The sequence below is a fragment of the Dendropsophus ebraccatus genome, chromosome 4, assembly GCF_027789765.1.
Source record: "Dendropsophus ebraccatus isolate aDenEbr1 chromosome 4, aDenEbr1.pat, whole genome shotgun sequence".
NCBI classification, from domain to species: domain Eukaryota; kingdom Metazoa; phylum Chordata; class Amphibia; order Anura; family Hylidae; genus Dendropsophus; species Dendropsophus ebraccatus.
In genome coordinates this window covers 115,337,481-115,354,612 of record NC_091457.1, presented here as the reverse complement: position 1 = coordinate 115,354,612, position 17,132 = coordinate 115,337,481, and the positions used below count along the sequence as shown (strand labels likewise).

At 47.1% G+C, this 17,132-nt stretch overlaps 1 protein-coding gene across 2 annotated transcripts; it reads left to right on the top strand.

Annotated features, from left to right (window-relative positions):
• Nucleotides 1–83: 83 nt before the first annotated feature.
• CCDC71 (coiled-coil domain containing 71) lies at nucleotides 84–15,510 on the top strand. 2 transcript variants are annotated; one of them, XM_069966802.1, is made up of 2 exons: nucleotides 84–328; nucleotides 14,348–15,510. In XM_069966802.1, the coding sequence occupies exon 2, from the start codon at nucleotides 14,376–14,378 to the stop codon at nucleotides 15,489–15,491; it is 1,116 nt and encodes a 371-aa protein (XP_069822903.1). In that variant the 5' UTR covers nucleotides 84–328; nucleotides 14,348–14,375; the 3' UTR covers nucleotides 15,492–15,510. The 2 variants fall into 2 exon arrangements, with proteins under 2 accessions (XP_069822903.1, XP_069822902.1); XM_069966801.1 differs by having other exon boundaries at nucleotides 85–328; nucleotides 14,345–15,510.
• The last annotated feature ends 1,622 nt before the right edge of the window (nucleotides 15,511–17,132 follow it).

Here is a 17,132-nt window from a genome sequence, read left to right as displayed (position 1 = left end):
AACCCCCAGCCACCGCTCCAATGTGTGGGGGAGGGGCGGGACACAGTACGTGCGCTATGTGCCAGCTCAGGCTCGTCCAGCAGGTGGCGCTCGCCGGGCCACTCACCCTGCCATGGGACACGACGGAGGCGTTATTACCCACCATGGACGTTGGGGGGCGGCATAAGCTCGGGCGGAAGCGAAACGGCGTTTCCGGTGCTCAGCGGGGCGGCCATTTTTTTGTGTAGAGCGGCGGAGGCCGTGCTGGGGTGTCACCAGGGGGAGCGGAGACGGTCCCTGAGCGGAGGAGGCGGAGACCGGAGAAGCGGCGGCGGCAGAGCCCGAGCAGGTACGGGAGGGGAAGTGGCGGGGGGCGGGGGCTGCGCGACCGGGGAGGGACCCATCCCCCACCTCATACCGGATCATCGGGAGCCGCCTCCCTCCTCTCCAGACGGCGGCCGCCTGTGTGTGTACAGTGCCCTGGCGTCTGTCTGCCCTCCATCCCCGTACACACACATGTATATCCACCATTATCCATCACACAGAGGCTCCAGCTCTGGAGAATCCATTACAACTGCTGAACTAGTTATTCCTTAAAGGGCCACTCCAGCTGTGACCACATGTTCTGTTATGGTGTATGAGTATATATGGTATATGAGCTCTCAAGACTCTTAAAGGGGGAGTCATCAATTCCCAGGGATGCCATCCCACTAGGTGGCGCCATAGAGCAGATGTTTTCCCCTAATACTCTGTATGATGACTTCTTCTCAGTATCCCGCCCTTTGGTGCCAGCCCCAGTGGTCACTAGGCTCCTAGGTGGTTTCCAGTCCAGTGATATTGGGAGATGTGGCCATTATTATTATATGGAGATCAGGACCTTATTTAGTCCTGGACTGGATGTTATTCCACAAACCTATAATTAATCAGGAGGTGAAGACCCCCTCAGTCTGTAGACGTCCTCATCCCGTCCTGAACATTGTTGTGTGGAGTATGCCTTAAAGGGGAATTTCCACCATAAATGTAAGTAATAAGTGGTCATGGGGGTCTGATCACCGGGACCCCTTGTAGTCTTGAGCAGAGGACCCCTAAATGCCATAGTTGTGTGACAGCGAACGTACTTGAGTGCCACTGTATTTGTCGTCTTATGTGAGTGCCGTATGTATCAGTTTTCAGTACTCATAGGCAGTGAATGGAGCTGCGGTTTAGTCTGTGCTCTACCACTTCCATTCAGAGTCCTCCTTAGAGATCCCAGAGGCTGCATGAGACTGTTCTAGATCTTTCTGAAAGCGGTGGTGATAAATCCTGTACTGGATGTGAGACGAGGACTTATCACCTTCCTATGTCTGCTATGGGGACACTGCCCTCTAACCATTCCACCCCAGCGCCAATGGTGTATAATGATATTTTTTTTTCTTTTTAATTACGCCTCAAAAAATCAATTCTACATCTGTTTGTCTTCCCATAGAATTTAATGGTAAAATGCTTAGAAATGTTTGACGACAACCTGGTCCGTCTAGACTGCACTCATATTACTGTGTTTCCCCGGAAATGAGACAGTGTCTTATATTAATTTTTGCTCCCAAAGATGCGCTATGTCTTATTTTCACGGGGTGTTTTATTTTTCCATTTAGAATAATTCACACTTATTGTTCAGGAAAAACTGAACATTATATATTAGGGCTGGGCGATATGGCAAAAAAATTAAATCTTGATATATATATTTTTTTGGACGATTCTCAATTTAAAGGGGTAGTCCACCCAAAAAAAATTTCTTTCAAATCAACTGCTGCCATGAAGTGACAGAGATTTGTAATTTACTTCTATTAAAAAATCTCAAGCCTTCCAGTACTTATTAGCTGCTGTATGCCCAACAGGAAGTTGTATTATTTCCAGTCTGGAGAGCAGGAGGGGTTTTCTATGGGGATTTGCTCCTGCTTTGGACAGTTCCTGACATGGACAGAGGAGGCAACAGAGAGCACTGGGTCAGACAGGAAAGAAAACACCACTTCCTGCTGGACATACAGCAGCTAATAAGTACTGGAAGACTTAAGATTTTTTAATAGAAGTGAATTACAAATCTCTGGCACTTTATGGCACCAGTTGATTTGAAAGAAAATTTTTTTGGGTGGACTACCCCTTTAAGGGTATATTCACACGAACGGACTGGCAGCAAGATTCTCACTGCGAGTCCGTCAGGTCCTGGCAGTTCCCACACACTATATACTCGCTGCGGTCTGAACGACCGCAGCGAGTATGTAATTCTGCCGCCCTTAACCCCTTCTGCTCCCGGCCTGCTCCCCCGCTGTAAGCATACATTACCTCTCCTCGCTGCACGGGTCCAGCGTCCTGCTCTCCTGCCCGGCCAATCAGTGTGTTGCCCAGCCGCAGCCACTGATTGGCCAGGCGGGAGAGCAGGACGCCGGACCCGTGCAGCGAGGAGAGGTAATGTATGCTTACAGCGGGGGAGCCGGCCGGGAGCAGAAGGGGTTAAGGGCGGCAGAATTACATAGTATGTAGTGTGTGGGAACTGCCAGGACCTGCCGGACTCGCAGCGAGAATATACTCTTAATCTCGATTTATTTTTTTGCTAAATAAACTGAAATTTTTTCTCGCAGCGTCGGATACTATTTTAATGAGGTTTGAGACAACAACTGTATTGCTTTCGAGTGTAACAGTGCTCCTCCTGTGACTGGGGGTGACTGAGGGGGATTGGGGCTGCTGGCGGTGACTGGGGGGGGGATTAGGGGTGGCTGAGGGGGACTGGGGGTGACAGAGGGTGACTGGGGCAGGAGTGCATATAGCCCTCCTCCTCTTACCCCGGCACACAGGTTCCCCTCCCGGCCACACATGCAGGTCCCTGGTCTCTGGAGGAAGCAGTAGGGACTGCAGGATAGGGGTCCGATCCTGCTGTACAGCTTCAGGACCTGCAGCGATCACCCTGGAATCCCTGCTGTGTCCTCTGGGGAGCGGGATGCTGTGTATAAGGGGCAGGGGCAGGTCAGCAGCTCCTGGAGGCCGCCCGCGCCGCATCTCTCGGGACTGCCCGCCCGCCATCTGCACAGCGCCCCTCTCCGGACTGTTCGGGCAGCCGCCCAACACTCTACAGCGCAGCCCGCCCACCCCTTACTGTACCGTGCCGTCCGCCCCGCCTGCAATGATTTTGTGTGACAATCGAATTTACGATTTTCACAAAAAATGTAATTGATTCAAAAATTCTGGGCAAATTAATTTGATTATTCCTCCAGCCCTACTAATTATATATATATATATATATATATATATATATATATATATATATATATATATATATATATATATATATATATATATATATATTAGTTCCTGTGTATAGGACTACTTTCTAACCCAGCTGGGTGTCCTACATGGCAATTGCTGAAAAACTTTGGAACCGGACTGGAGAATCTGCGACAGTATGAAGGGCAGAGCAAGCTGCAGGCGTTTTTTATTAGTTTTAAAGGATTGGAAGAGGGGTAGTCTTATACACGAAGTATATCCCAAACTCTATATTGTAACTGGAAAAGTTGGGGGTCCTCTTATATGCCGGAAAATACGGTATGTATATTTTAGTTGTCATCACAAACCAGCATAACCAGGCAACCCACCACCTCCCTCCACCTTCTCCTCTTAGCGGCATGGTGGCAGAGGGTAGTGGTTGGGTTCTTACTTTCGAGCGATTACTTATTTTCAGGGGGATGCCTTATTTTAAAGGGGTGCTCAGGCGGGGGGGCACTTTTTTGGTGGGGGACCGGGGAGCAGGTGGCTGAAATGAAAGACGTCCACTTACCTCCCTGGTTCCAGCGGCAGGTCCCGCATCACGGCGCTCCGGTGCCTGGTTCCCAGCCGCTTCCGGGTGTCTGACGCCGCCCGAGACGTGACGTCTCAGGTCCGCTCAGCCACTCAGTGAAGGAGGCGGGATCCGTTTGAAGTCCGCTCGGATCCGGCCTCCTTCACTGAGTGGCTGAGCAGCCCTGAGACGTAGCGTCTCGGGCGGCGTCAGATCCCCGGAAGCGGCCAGGGACCGGAGCGCCGTGATGCGGGACCCGCCGCTGGAACCAGGGAGGCAAGTGGACGTCTTTTATTTTACCCACCTCCTCCCCGGTCCCCCCAAAAAAGTGCCCCCACGCTGGTGCACCCCTTTAAGCTATCCTGTAAACCCCCCACTATGCCTTATATTCTGAGGATATCTTATTTGGGGGGAAATGGGGTATTCCCCTTCTTGTTATCTCTATGTTCACATCTGCTGGGAGTTTGTTCCATCTATCTACTACTTTCAGTAAAGTAATATTGCTTCTGATCAACCCCCCCCCCCAACTAACCTCAGATTATGTCCTCTTGTTGTTACCACCATAAAAAATATTTGCGTAGTGTTAGGCTATTTTAGGTCTTGCCAGTTTTTTTTAACATAAATTCTGAAAAACACATAGCATGGGCGTGGTTACATGAGGTTGGTTGTTGAGCAGTGCTGCCCATGTTGGGAGTTGTAATTGTGCAACAGCTGCATTAGTTGCTTTGTAGCAGTGTGCACATATGCTCCCAGTTTTCCATTGTCAGAGTCATCCCCATAGTTTTGCAATTCTCTACAAGTTTTGAAAAATGTTTGACTAATGGTTGGGAGGCAGCGGCTACAATAGGAAGTGTGGGGGAGGGGAGACAAGGACTAGATGGTTTGGTTCTAGAAGCAATCCTATCATTATCCCGTCATGCTAATGACCAGGGACGGCCATCACTGTCATGGATAGGGAGTCAGGTAGATTCCACTGTAGCGTATTCATCATGGGGATCGTGATAAATACCTAGACTCAGGTAAGAAAGAGAATGCTATAGACTTCGGGGAATTGTTGGCTGGTCTATGGTCTTCTCTCTGAATGGGCCCCACTTATCATGAGACAATGGAATCTGCTATTAAATATGGTATCTTAGAGTTTCCAAAATGGAAAGTGTGGTGGCTGATATGGCTGAGGTCAGTGGGGTAAGCATAGTGACTTCTCTAGTTGGTCATACCACAGTAGCTCTATCCGCAATGGCTGATAACAGAGCGCAATAGACACACTCTGGGTCATATATAAAGTGTATGTGTATGGTGGGCTCCCCTAGGGGTCTATTGGAAAGAACGTAACACGAGACCAGATGCAGTGTTGTTTCATTGGGACGCATAGTACTGATGATCCTAAATAAAGTCCTCTTGCTTCCCTTTTTTGGGCCTTGGTTGTCCTATAGAGTATTTATAGGGTTAGGATATTTTTAGGGCACAGTACAAACTGGAAAGTCCCATTTTCAAATAGGATATAAGCCTCCAGCCGATAGCTCACAGGAAACCAGGGGGAAGAAGCCCAGAGCTTCAGAGAAACTCGTCTCTCTACAATTATAGAAAGTTTTGAAAACATTGTTGGGTGCAACTTTTGATTTTCCTTAAACCCTATCATGCCCGTACTTTTTAGATGCTTTGGATGTCTACAGTTTCACACAGGAAGTTATATTTTTTGCTGGTATAATTTAACCCCTTTGTGCTGCAGCTAGTTTGGGCCTTAATGACCAGGCTAATTTTTCAAAATCTGACCTGTCTCACTTTATGCTCTTATAGCTCAGTGATGCTTTAACGTATGCTAGCGATTCTGAGATTGTTTTTTCGTGACATATGGCACTTTATGTTAGTGGCAAAATTTGGTCACTACTTTGTGTGTTTTTTGTGAAAAACATCAAAATATCATGAAAAATTAAAAAAATTAGCATTTTATGAACTTTTAAATTCTCTGCTTCTAAAAAAAGAAAGTCGTAGCACATAAATTAGTTACTAAGTCACATTACCAATATGTCTTCTTTATTCTGGCATAATTTGGTAAACATATTTTACTTTTTTAGGGTGTTATGGGGCTTACAAATTTATCAGCAAATTATCACATTTTCGTGAAACTGATTTTTTTAGGGACCAGTTCTTTTTTTAAATGGATTTAGAAGTCTGGTATCCTGAAAACCCCCATAAGTGACCCCATTTTGGAAACTACACACCTTAAAGAATTAATCTAGGGGTATAATGAGCATTTTAACCCTACAGGGGCTGGAGGAAAGTATTCACAATTAGGCAGTAAAAAAATTGAAAATTTTAATTTTCCAATAATATATACGTTTAGATTAAAGTTTCTCATTTTCAAAAGGAATATGAGACAAAAAGCACCCCAAAATTTGTAATGCAGGTTCTCTTGAGTACAACGGTACCCCATATGTGGGCGTAAACCACTGTATGGGCACACAGCAGGGCTCAGAAGGAAGGGAGCGCCAATTAGCTTTTCCAATGCAGATTTTGCTGAAGAAGTTTCTGAGCGCCAGGTGCGTTTGTAGTGCCCCTGTAGTGTCAGCAGAGAGAAAACCCCCCATAAGTCACCCCATTTTGGAAAGTACACCCCTCAAAGAATTCATCTTGGTGTGTGGTGACCATTTTGACCCCACAGGTATTACAGGAAAGTATTCAAAAGAAGACAGTAAAAATGAAAAACTGGAATTCTTCCAATAATATGTTCGTTTAGTTTGAAATTTCTCAATTTCACGAGGAACAAGAGGAAAAAAGTACCCCAAAATTTGTAACGCAGGTTCTCCTGAGTACAATGGTACCCCATATGTGGGCATAAACCACTGCATGGGCACACAGGAGGGCTCAGAAGGGAAGGAGCGCCAATTAGCTTTTTCAATGCAGATTTTGCTGCAGAAGTTTCCGAGCGCCAGGTGCGTTTGCAGCGCCCCTGTAGTGCCAGCGGAGTAAAATCTCGCCATAAGTCACTCCATTTTGGAAAGTGCACCCCTCAAAGTATTCATCTTGGTGTGTGGTGACCATTTTGACCCCACAGGTATTAGAGGAAAGTATTCAAAAGTAGACAGTAAAAATGAAAAACTCTAATTTTTCCAATATTATGTTCTTTTAGTTTGAAATTTCTCAATTTCACGAGGAACAAGAGGAAAAAAGTACCACAAAATTTGTAACGCAGGTTCTCCTGAGTACAATGGTACCCCATATGTGGGCGTAAACCACTGTATGGGCACACAGGAGGGCTCAAAAGGGAAGGAGCGCCAATTAGCTTTTTCAATGCAGATTTTGCTGAAGAAGTTTCAGAGCGCCAGGTGCGTTTGCAGAGCCCCTGTAGTGTCCACAGAGTAAAATCTCCCAATAAGTCACTCCATTTTGAAAAGTGCACCCCTCAAAGAATTTATTTTGGGGTGTGGTGAGCATTTTGACCCCACAGGTGTTTGAGGAAAATATTCAAAAGTAGACAGTAAAAATGAAAAACTCGAATTTTTCCAATAATATGTTCCTTTAGTTTGAAATTTCTCAATTTCACGAGGAACAGGAGAGAAATGTCACCCCAATATATGTAAAGCAGGTTCTCCTGAGTAGAACAGTACCCCATATGTGGGCATAAACCACTGCATGGGCACACAGCCGGGCTCAGAAGGGAAGGAGCGCCAATTAGCATTTTCAGTGCAGATTTTTCTGAAGAAGTTTCTGAGCGCCAGGTGCGTTTGCAGAGCCCCTGTAGTGTCAGCAGAATAGATTCCCCCCAAAAGTCACCCCATTTTGGAAAGAGCACCCCTCAAAGAATTCATCTTGGTGTGTGGTGACCATTTTTACCCCACAGGTATTAGAGGAAAGTATTCAAAATTGGCCAGTAAAAATGAAAAACTCGAATTTTTCCAATAATATGTTGGTTTAGTTTGAAATTTCTCAATTTGACGAGGAACAGGAGAGAAAATTCACCCCAAAATCTGTAACGCAGGTTCTCCTGAGTAAAACGGTACCTCATATGTGGGCATAAACCACTGTACAGGCTGGTTACAGGCAACGTGGGCTGGTTACAGGCAACGTGGGCTGGTTACAGGCAACGTGGGCTGGTTACAGGCAACGTGGGCTGGTTACAGGCAACGTGGGCTGGTTACAGGCAACGTGGGCTGGTTACAGGCAACGTGGGCTGGTTACAGGCAACGTGGGCTGGTTACAGGCAACGTGGGCTGGTTACAGGCAACGTGGGCTGGTAACGGGCAACGTGGGCTGGTTACGGGCAACCTGCTGTGCTTACAGACAATCTGGGATGGTTACGGGCAACGTGTGGTGGTTATGGGCAACGTGTGGTGGTCACGGGCAACCTGCTGTGGTTACGGCAACGTGGGGTGGTTACAGGCAACGTGGGCTGGTTACAGGCAACGTGGGCTGGTTACAGACAACGTGGGCTGGTTACAGGCAACGTGGGCTGGTTACAGGCAACGTGGGCTGGTTACAGGCAACGTGGGCTGGTAACGGGCAACGTGGGCTGGTTACGGGCAACCTGCTGTGCTTACAGACAATCTGGGATGGTTACGGGAAACGTGGGGTGGTTACGGGCAACCTGCTGTGCTTACAGACAATCTGGGGTGGTTACGGGCAACGTGGGGTGGTTACGGGCAATGTGGGGTGGTTATGGATAAACTGAAGTTCTTATAGGCAATCTGGGGTGGGTACCTGTAATCTGACATGGGCACCGCAATCTGGAGGGGGTCATTGGCAATTTGGGGTGGTCAGAGGCGACGTGTGGTGGTCAGAGGCGACGTGTGGTGGTCAGAGGCGACGTGTGGTGGTCAGAGGCGACGTGCGGTGGTCAGAGGCGACGTGCGGTGGTCAGAGGCGACGTGCGGTGGTCAGAGGCGACGTGCGGTGGTCAGAGGCGACGTGCGGTGGTCAGAGGCGACGTGCGGTGGTCAGAGGCGACGTGCGGTGGTCAGAGGCGACGTGCGGTGGTCAGAGGCGACGTGCGGTGGTCAGAGGCGACGTGCGGTGGTCAGAGGCGACGTGCGGTGGTCAGAGGCGACGTGCGGTGGTCAGAGGCGACGTGCGGTGGTCAGAGGCGACGTGCGGTGGTCAGAGGCGACGTGCGGTGGTCAGAGGCGACGTGCGGTGGTCAGAGGCGACGTGCGGTGGTCAGAGGCGACGTGCGGTGGTCAGAGGCGACGTGCGGTGGTCAGAGGCGACGTGCGGTGGTCAGAGGCGACGTGCGGTGGTCAGAGGCGACGTGCGGTGGTCAGAGGCGACGTGCGGTGGTCAGAGGCGACGTGCGGTGGTCAGAGGCGACGTGCGGTGGTCAGAGGCGACGTGCGGTGGTCAGAGGCGACGTGCGGTGGTCAGAGGCGACGTGCGGTGGTCAGAGGCATCGTGGCGTGGTCAGAGGCATCGTGGCGTGGTCAGAGGCATCGTGGCGTGGTCAGAGGCATCGTGGCGTGGTCAGAGGCAACGCGCGGTGGTTACGTGCAATCTGGGGGGGGGGTTACATGTAATCTGGCATGATTACGGGGAACCTGGGGGGGTTATGTGCAACCTGGAAGGGTTACAGACAATCTGGGATTGTTACTGATAAACTGAAGTGCTTATAGGTAATCTGGGGTGGGTACATGTAATTTGGGGTGGTTACGGGCAATCTGGAGGGGGTCACTGGCAATTTGCGGTGGTTACGGGCAACGTGCGGTGGTTACGGGCAACGTGCGGTGGTTACGGGCAACGTGCGGTGGTTACGGGCAACGTGCGGGGGTTACGGGCAACGTGCGGTGGTTACGGGTAATCTGGGGAGGGGTTAGGGGTAATTTGGGAGTAAACTGCAATTATTACTATAATAAAAAGTGTGTGTTTTATTTTTTTGTATGTTTGTCACTTTTTGTACTTTATACATTCATTTTCACTGTATTACTATGATTACTGTGATATTTTCTATCACAGTAATCATAGTTCAGTGACAGAGACCAAATTGGTCTCTGTCACTTTAAATTTTCAGAGCTTGGCTGGTTGTGAAGCGCATGCGCACTTCATAACCAGCCAGGACGTCGAGGAGGAAGGAGCTCCGTGGATCCGGTGAGTATATGGGGAAGGGAGGGTGACTCGGGGACGGGGGTGACAGGGGGGGTGGGGGGCGACTTGGGGGGTGGGGGGACATCATTTTTTATCCACTGTCACCAATCATTTATGGTGACAGGGGATAAAAAGTGCCGGGAGCACATGGTACAAGCGATCAGCGGTATATAGTATATACCGCTGATCGCTTGTACCGGGACCCCACAGGGGGGTCCCCGATGACTGCCCCATGCTCTCCGCTACCTCCGGTGGCGGAGAGCATGGGGCTTTCATTCATTTTAACTTTTTAATCGCTGTGAACCGACGTTAGTCGGTTCACAGCGATTGCGGCGGCCATCTTGGAAATGATGGCCGCCGGGGGAGGGGGGTTAGTTATCGGGGCACTAGGGGGGTCTGATCTGGGGTCTGATATACACTTATTTCATCTCCCCCCGCCGTAGATTCACGGCGGGGGGAGATGAAAGGTGGCGGCGGCACCGGTAATCCTCTTTACCGACGGCCGCCGCTATAACGTTAATAGCGGCGATCGTCGGTAAGGGGGGGGGGCCGGGACGGACCTCACACACTGCCCCAACCCCTCAGCTACCTCCGGTAGCCGGGGGGATGGGGTGGGGGCCGTCCCGGCCCCGCAATCTTATTCTCTGCCATCGCCGTAAAAAGCTGATGGCAGCAGAATAAGGCCCATTAGTGACCGCCGTAGAAAGCCGTATCGGCGGTCACTAAGGGGTTAAGCTAAAAAGTGTGTTGAGATAAAGATATATACACACAATTTGGTGGAATGAAAAAAAAATTGCGGCATAATTTTTTGGGTCCTGGAAAACAGTGATACGGCTATAGGCAGTATCCATGTTTTTCTGCCAGCCCTAGGGCTGCATCCAACTTCTCCAGCCATTAGAAGTAGGGATGGACCGAACCTGCCGAGGTTCGGGTTCATTTGAACCCGAACGTTCGGCAGCAGATTCCCGCTGTCTGCCCGCTCCGTGGAGCGGGCGGATCCAGCGGGAGTAACGCCTGGAAAACTGGGATACAGCCTATGAGGGTATAAACCCACACACCGTATATGCAGCGTTTTTACTGCTGCGATACGCAGCAAACTCGCAGCAGATTAGATCTAAATAACTGAACACAGCATCAAATCTGTACCAACAAATCTGCTGCGTATTTGTTGCATATCTGCTGCGTATACGGTGTGTGGGTTTATACCCTAAGGCTGTATCCCAGTTTTCCAGGCGGTCCTCCCGCTGGATCCGCCTGCTCCACGGAGCGGGCAGACAGCGGGAATCATTACCGAGGGTTCGGGTTTGTACAAACCCGAACCAAACTCTGTTCGGACCATCCCTAATTAGAAGTCGAATGCTGAGCGCTCACTGCTACTCAAGGCCCATTTTTCAAATATGACCTGTCTCACTTTATGTGCCAATAACTTTGTAATGCTGTAATTTAAATATTTGATTTTTTTGTGACGCATTGTACTTTGTTAGTGATGAATATTGATCGATATCATCTGTCAAAGGGGTAGTGTGGCGTTTCAAAATTATTCACTAAATAACACACATTACAAAGTTATACAACTTTGTAATGTATGTTATGTTAGTGAATGGCCCCCTTTCCCGTGTGCTTTTTTTCCCTGCACTTACTACTGCATCAAGGCTTCACTTCCTGGATAACATGGTGATGTCACGACCCGACTCCCAGAGCTGTGCGGGCTGTGGTTGCTAGAGAGGATGATGGCAGGGGGACACAGGGCAATGGAGGGACACTGAGCATCCTCTCCAGCAGCCACAGCCCGCACAGCTCAGGGAGTCGGAGAGACATCACCATGTTATCGAGGAAGTGACATCACCATGTTATCCAGGAAGTGAAGCTTTGATGTAGTAGTAAGTGCAGGGAAAAAGCACTTCATAAGCATTTCCCGTAGTAAGTGCATATTGGTGATTGGTATAACTTTTGGGGGGGGGGGCAATAAAATACTTTAATAAAAATTTCGCCCGATTTCTCCTTTAAAGAATTCACAACAGTCTATAGGAACTTTAACCCTTTAGGTGGTTCACAGGAATTAAAGTAGCACAGTAGGTATTAACAGAAATATCTCAACTGAATATTCATTAACCGGAATCCATAGTTTTGGTAGTGATTTTTTGACCCCAACAGATGTTTTACAGAATGTGTTAAAATTAAGTCGTAAAAATAAACTTACTTTTCCAATGTTATATTGTACCAGCTTATTTTAAATTTTTACAAAGACAGCAGGGTACAAAAATAGTTACTGAATTTCTTCTTTGTACAGCAGAAACAGTGATCATAAGCTGATGTTTGGGCTCACTGCAGTTTAGAAGTGAAGGCGCGCCATTTTGCAGGAATTATTTTTGGACACCTTACACCTTGCAATACCATGTAGACCCCAGTGACCCAATTTTAGAAACTATATGCTTCCAAGATTTTTTTTCTAGGGGTGTAGTAAGTAAATGCTGTCCCCCCCCCCCCCCCCCCAAGCAGATTTTTCAGTGCGGATTTAATGCTGTGTAAATCCATTTAGTCAAATCTGCAGCGGATCCGCAGCAGAAAATCAGCTACGATACGGTACGTGTGAAGCTATGCTTAGCATAGATTTTGCTCAAACTGTTTTGGGGGACCATGTGCATTTGCAGTGTTCCCTGGGGTACTAGTACAGAGGAAACCCCCAGAAGTGACTCCATTGTGGAAACTAGACCTCTCAAAGAATTAATCTAGGGGTGTAATGAGTGTTTAGACCCCACAGGTTTCTGAAAAAAGTCTTAGAGTAGCTTCACACGTAGCGACTCGCAGCCTTAATAACGCTGCAAGTCGGCTAGGTCCTGGCAGATCACTTTCACTACATACACGCAGCGGTCATTCAGTCGTGTATGTAATTCTGCCGGCCGCTTAACCCCTTCAGCTGCCGCCCGGCTCCCGCTCTGTATACATTACCTGTCCTCGCTGCACGGGGTCCCAGCGTACTGCTCTTCCACCCGGCCAGTCAGTGGCTGCGGCAGGGCAACGAACTTATTGGCCGGGCGGGAGAGCAGTATGACGGGACCTCGTGCAGCGAGGACAGGTAATGTTTACAGAGCGGTAGCTGAAGGGGTTAAGCGGCCGGCAGAATTACATACACGCAGCGGTCGTTCAGACCACTGCGTGTATGTAGTGAAAGTGATCTGCCAGGACCTAGCTGACTCGCAGCGTTATTAATGTGTGAAGCTACCCTTATGCATTATGCAATAAAAAGTTACATTTTTTTTTACATAAAAATTAAAATTTGCCTTAATGTCTAATTTTCTCCAGAATTGCAGCAGTTTAAATACCCCAAAACTTGTTGCCCAGTCTCTTCTGAATATAAAAAATTAATTATAGTACAAATGCAGTGCTTTTAGCCACTTAGCATCTTAAAGAGAAGTAATAAGTTATCCTTGTCATAGTGCTAAAAACTTTTAACAGACGTCATGAAAAAACGAGCTCTCATCTATATTTGTTGCTAAACAAAGGAAGTCACGAATCTCAAAATATGTGTCATATATATTTTTTTAAATTATTAAACCAAAGAGCCTTCTTACCGGCGCTCCCCTTCTGAGACATAGAGAGGTGGATCTAAGTCCCAATCATTGCATGCAGATATCACCACGTTGCACAGTGTTACCGCAACATGGTAGACACTGTGCAGCTATTGGATGTGACGATCTGGGCTTGGACCCAGGAACTTGGTAGCCAGGGAGCAGAAGGCTTCAGCCATCTTTTGCACCCCGGACAATCCCTTTAATCTTACAACCCTTTTCTGCAGCTGTTGGCTGCCCGTCCCCTATTACAAGAGGAGATGTTTGGCCGGCAGACAATTTTTCCGCTTGTCATAAATGGCCTAATCAGCTGGTACCTTTGCTATTCATGGGTGGCCTGTGGAAATTGATATGAAAAAAAAGTATGATTTTTGTATGTGGAATCTTGTGTACATGAATGTATGATGCCCGTACATGACTCCACATTGTATCTTTCTATGCAGTATATGGAAAACAGAAGTTTCAACATGAATAATGGTTGTGCCATGTCTTAAAGCGAATGTACCATCAGTACATTCGCTTAAGTTTGCACATGAATAAAGTGGCACCTTTTTTGAACCATGTCCCAATCCCAGCACACAGCGCCGGTCTATTATTGTGCATTGGCCCGGGCTGAAGCACTGGAGACGGGCCAGCCTGCCCCCAGTGGGAGGCTACCCCAGCGGGTGCTTCAGCCCGGGCCGGTGTGCGAGTAATAGACCGGTGCCGTGGTTCAAAAAAGGCACCGTGGCACCAGCTTCCCTGTGTCTGCATCGCTCTATTCATGTGCAAAACTTAAAGCAAATGTACTGATGGTACATTCGCTTTAATGTGTGGCTATGCGCTATACCTGTGCCATATTTATGATCCTTAGATTCATTAGATTAACCTTATGTAGTATTTGGTCATACAAGTATACTAATTTTGTGTCTTGTTTCAGTAGGAGCCAACAAACTCTTTAAGCTAATGCCATGAATGTTGAGAAGAGTCAAATGGAAGAGAAGGCTGTTCATTCGTGGTCACGGCTCTCCTCCATTGGGAAGAGTGCCTTTGAGGAAGCTCTGAGAGTGTTCAACCCGATGTCAAAAGACCTGACAGACACTGAGACACAGCTGGTGACTTTTCTTCAAGGCCTTCGGGAGGAAGGCTATCAGCCCACTATACTGAGCAGTAAAGATGTTTATGGATACAATTCAACCACAGCAGACACACCGCCACCGCTGCCACCACCACCACCAGCGGCTGGACCAAAATGTCCCCAAAAAAACAATTCGTCCGTCTCCTCATCTAGATCTCACTCGAAAAATCAGAATAGCAAACCAGCCAACACAAGAGTAGATATTTCTGTCAGTGCTGCTAAAATTTCTGGCAAACACCCAAATAAAAACTTACTTTTGACTTCGCTAAAGCAATCTGACACTGAGAAGACAAAATGCTCATGTGTGGGGTTTTCTTCTGATGTGTATCCTGGAGTCTTTCCTGCTATGAAACTTTCTGTTGTTTTAGAGGCATTGGTGCCCTTTAAAGCTACAGCCCCCTCGTTGGCAAGCCTTAAGGAACAGCCCCTAGTCATAGCATCAAAGCAAAACGCTAAGGGAAAGAACAACAAAGCCTACCAGTCCATAATGAAAGAGACTTCCTCTTTAAATGGAGTCGTTTTGAATGGGATAAATGGCAAAATTTTAAAGGAGAATGACGCTTGTAAGGCCTTTGAGATTTTGAACGGGCGATTCCTGGTAAACGCTCACCACCATTGCAATGGTATAGCTCAAACAAAACACAACTCAAAAGTACAGAGAGATGTTACCAGCAGAGAGGGAAAACAGCAAATGGGGGACAGGGACAGAAAACGGAGACTCAATGAGGTCTCTGAGGAGGCGCCGGTCCACAAGAGGATACACATAACTCTTCCATTGGTGAAAAGGTCGCCATTTGATAAGGACAAATATAACTTGTTCAAGTCTACAATTATTAAAATAGACAAGACTTCTGATGATGATGAAGTAAGAAGGAAAGCACAGCAAATCCTACGGGTGAACCTTTCTCCAGTTCTCCGAATCCAGCCTTTGTTTGTCGGCCTCCAATAAATAGTTTTTGTCTCCGAAGTACTCTTTCCTTTTTTATTTTCCTCTCCACACCTCAGATGTTGGGAGCTGAGCAGATGTATTACGATTTCCATAATGAAAGCTGCTGATAATTTGGAGCCCTCCCTGATTTCCGTGGCCCTTTTTTGTCACTTTATTTTTACAGTATATTTGCGCGCAGTGCTACAAGAACACTCAGCCATGTCTTATAAGAAAATGTGTTGGGGGAGGGGGGGTTTAGGGGTTGAATCGTGGTCATGGACTCTTTTTTTTCAGTAATCTTTGAAAGTTTTGATACATGGCAATATGTATATTTTGTGCAATAGGTAAGACATATTTCCTAAGGTATAATATGCACTGTGATTTTGCTTCTCTGTATCGTTTTGATCGATTGGCTAGGGACTGTTGTACAAAGTTTTATTTTTATGATACAAACTTTTAGGCCTAAGATGGTTTTTGGCGATTTTGCTGGAGCCACTTGAAGTGCAGAATAAGGATTTGAAATACTGGAGAATGTCATGGAGTCATAGTCATAGGAGCATAGACCTTTGTATTGTCCTTTTTATAGTCCATATGCATATCCTGAAGAAAGATGGGCCACCATGGAGCTCGGTATATCTGAATGAATAAAGTGGAGCTTTTCTTAAGGATATACCTAGTGCCTCGGTGATTCTTAGAGTTTTACCATGAATATCATGGTTGGAACTTCCTATGAATTTTAACATGGGTGTCTGTGGTTGAAAGGATGGTGTTGCTGAGAAGATCATGCCTTGAGCAATATGAACTTTCCATTCATGCCTAGAGCTGCCACAGTGATTGATGAAACTTCAGAACCTCTATTGTGGTCAGATTTGTGTAACTGAAATTTTGTGAGGATGTCACTTAATGTGAATCTGTCAGCTACAGTTCTAACTATTGACAAGGAGGTCAAGGAGACACATGGTACTTTTTATACTTCCATCTTTGCTTCCATGATATAGAAACATTTTTATTTATTGGTGTCAGAGGCTTTCCCAAACTCCTGTATTAAGCTGGAATGACTCCTCAATCCCCCTCTCATCTATTTTCCTGTTTTATTGACAGCTCGAAGCTCAAGCAGGGATAGGGATTGGAGGGGTACTTAGAAGGTATTCCAGTTTGCAGCAATTCAGGCACTTGGGGAAAACCTCTGACACCTTGCACAGGAGAATTAAGGCATTTTCTACGCTATGGAAGAACAGACAGATATATGAAAGGTACCATCTGTCTTTTTCCTAACAGCCCTCTATCCGTGTCAGTTTGGATGTGCATTACAGCTGACGTTTGCTTTAAGAAGAATTCATTTTTTACAGTTTCAATGTCACCACTTTCTTTACTTCAGTCACAGACTGTGCACGTTCCCATAACGGACAAGATACCAGGAGTTCTTCACATGTCATTATGTTAATTTGTTTTCTGACTTGTCTCTGGCTCAGTAAATCAGTCTGTTTTGTTCACTACTAGTCTAGGGACCTTATAAGCTCAAATGGATTGAGCAGATTGTTGGAGGTCATGGACTAGTTGTGAACAAAGTACTGTGTATAGCTATGTGGTACCCTTTTTGCTTCAGCAACACTGTCTCCATACTTAGGCCTCCTAACTTGGAAACATGATGGTATTGGCCAA

Coding starts and splice junctions, on each gene's coding strand:
- CCDC71 (XM_069966802.1), top strand. CDS start 14,376: ATGAATGTTGAGAAGAGTCAAATGGAAGAGAAGGCTGTTCATTCGTGG.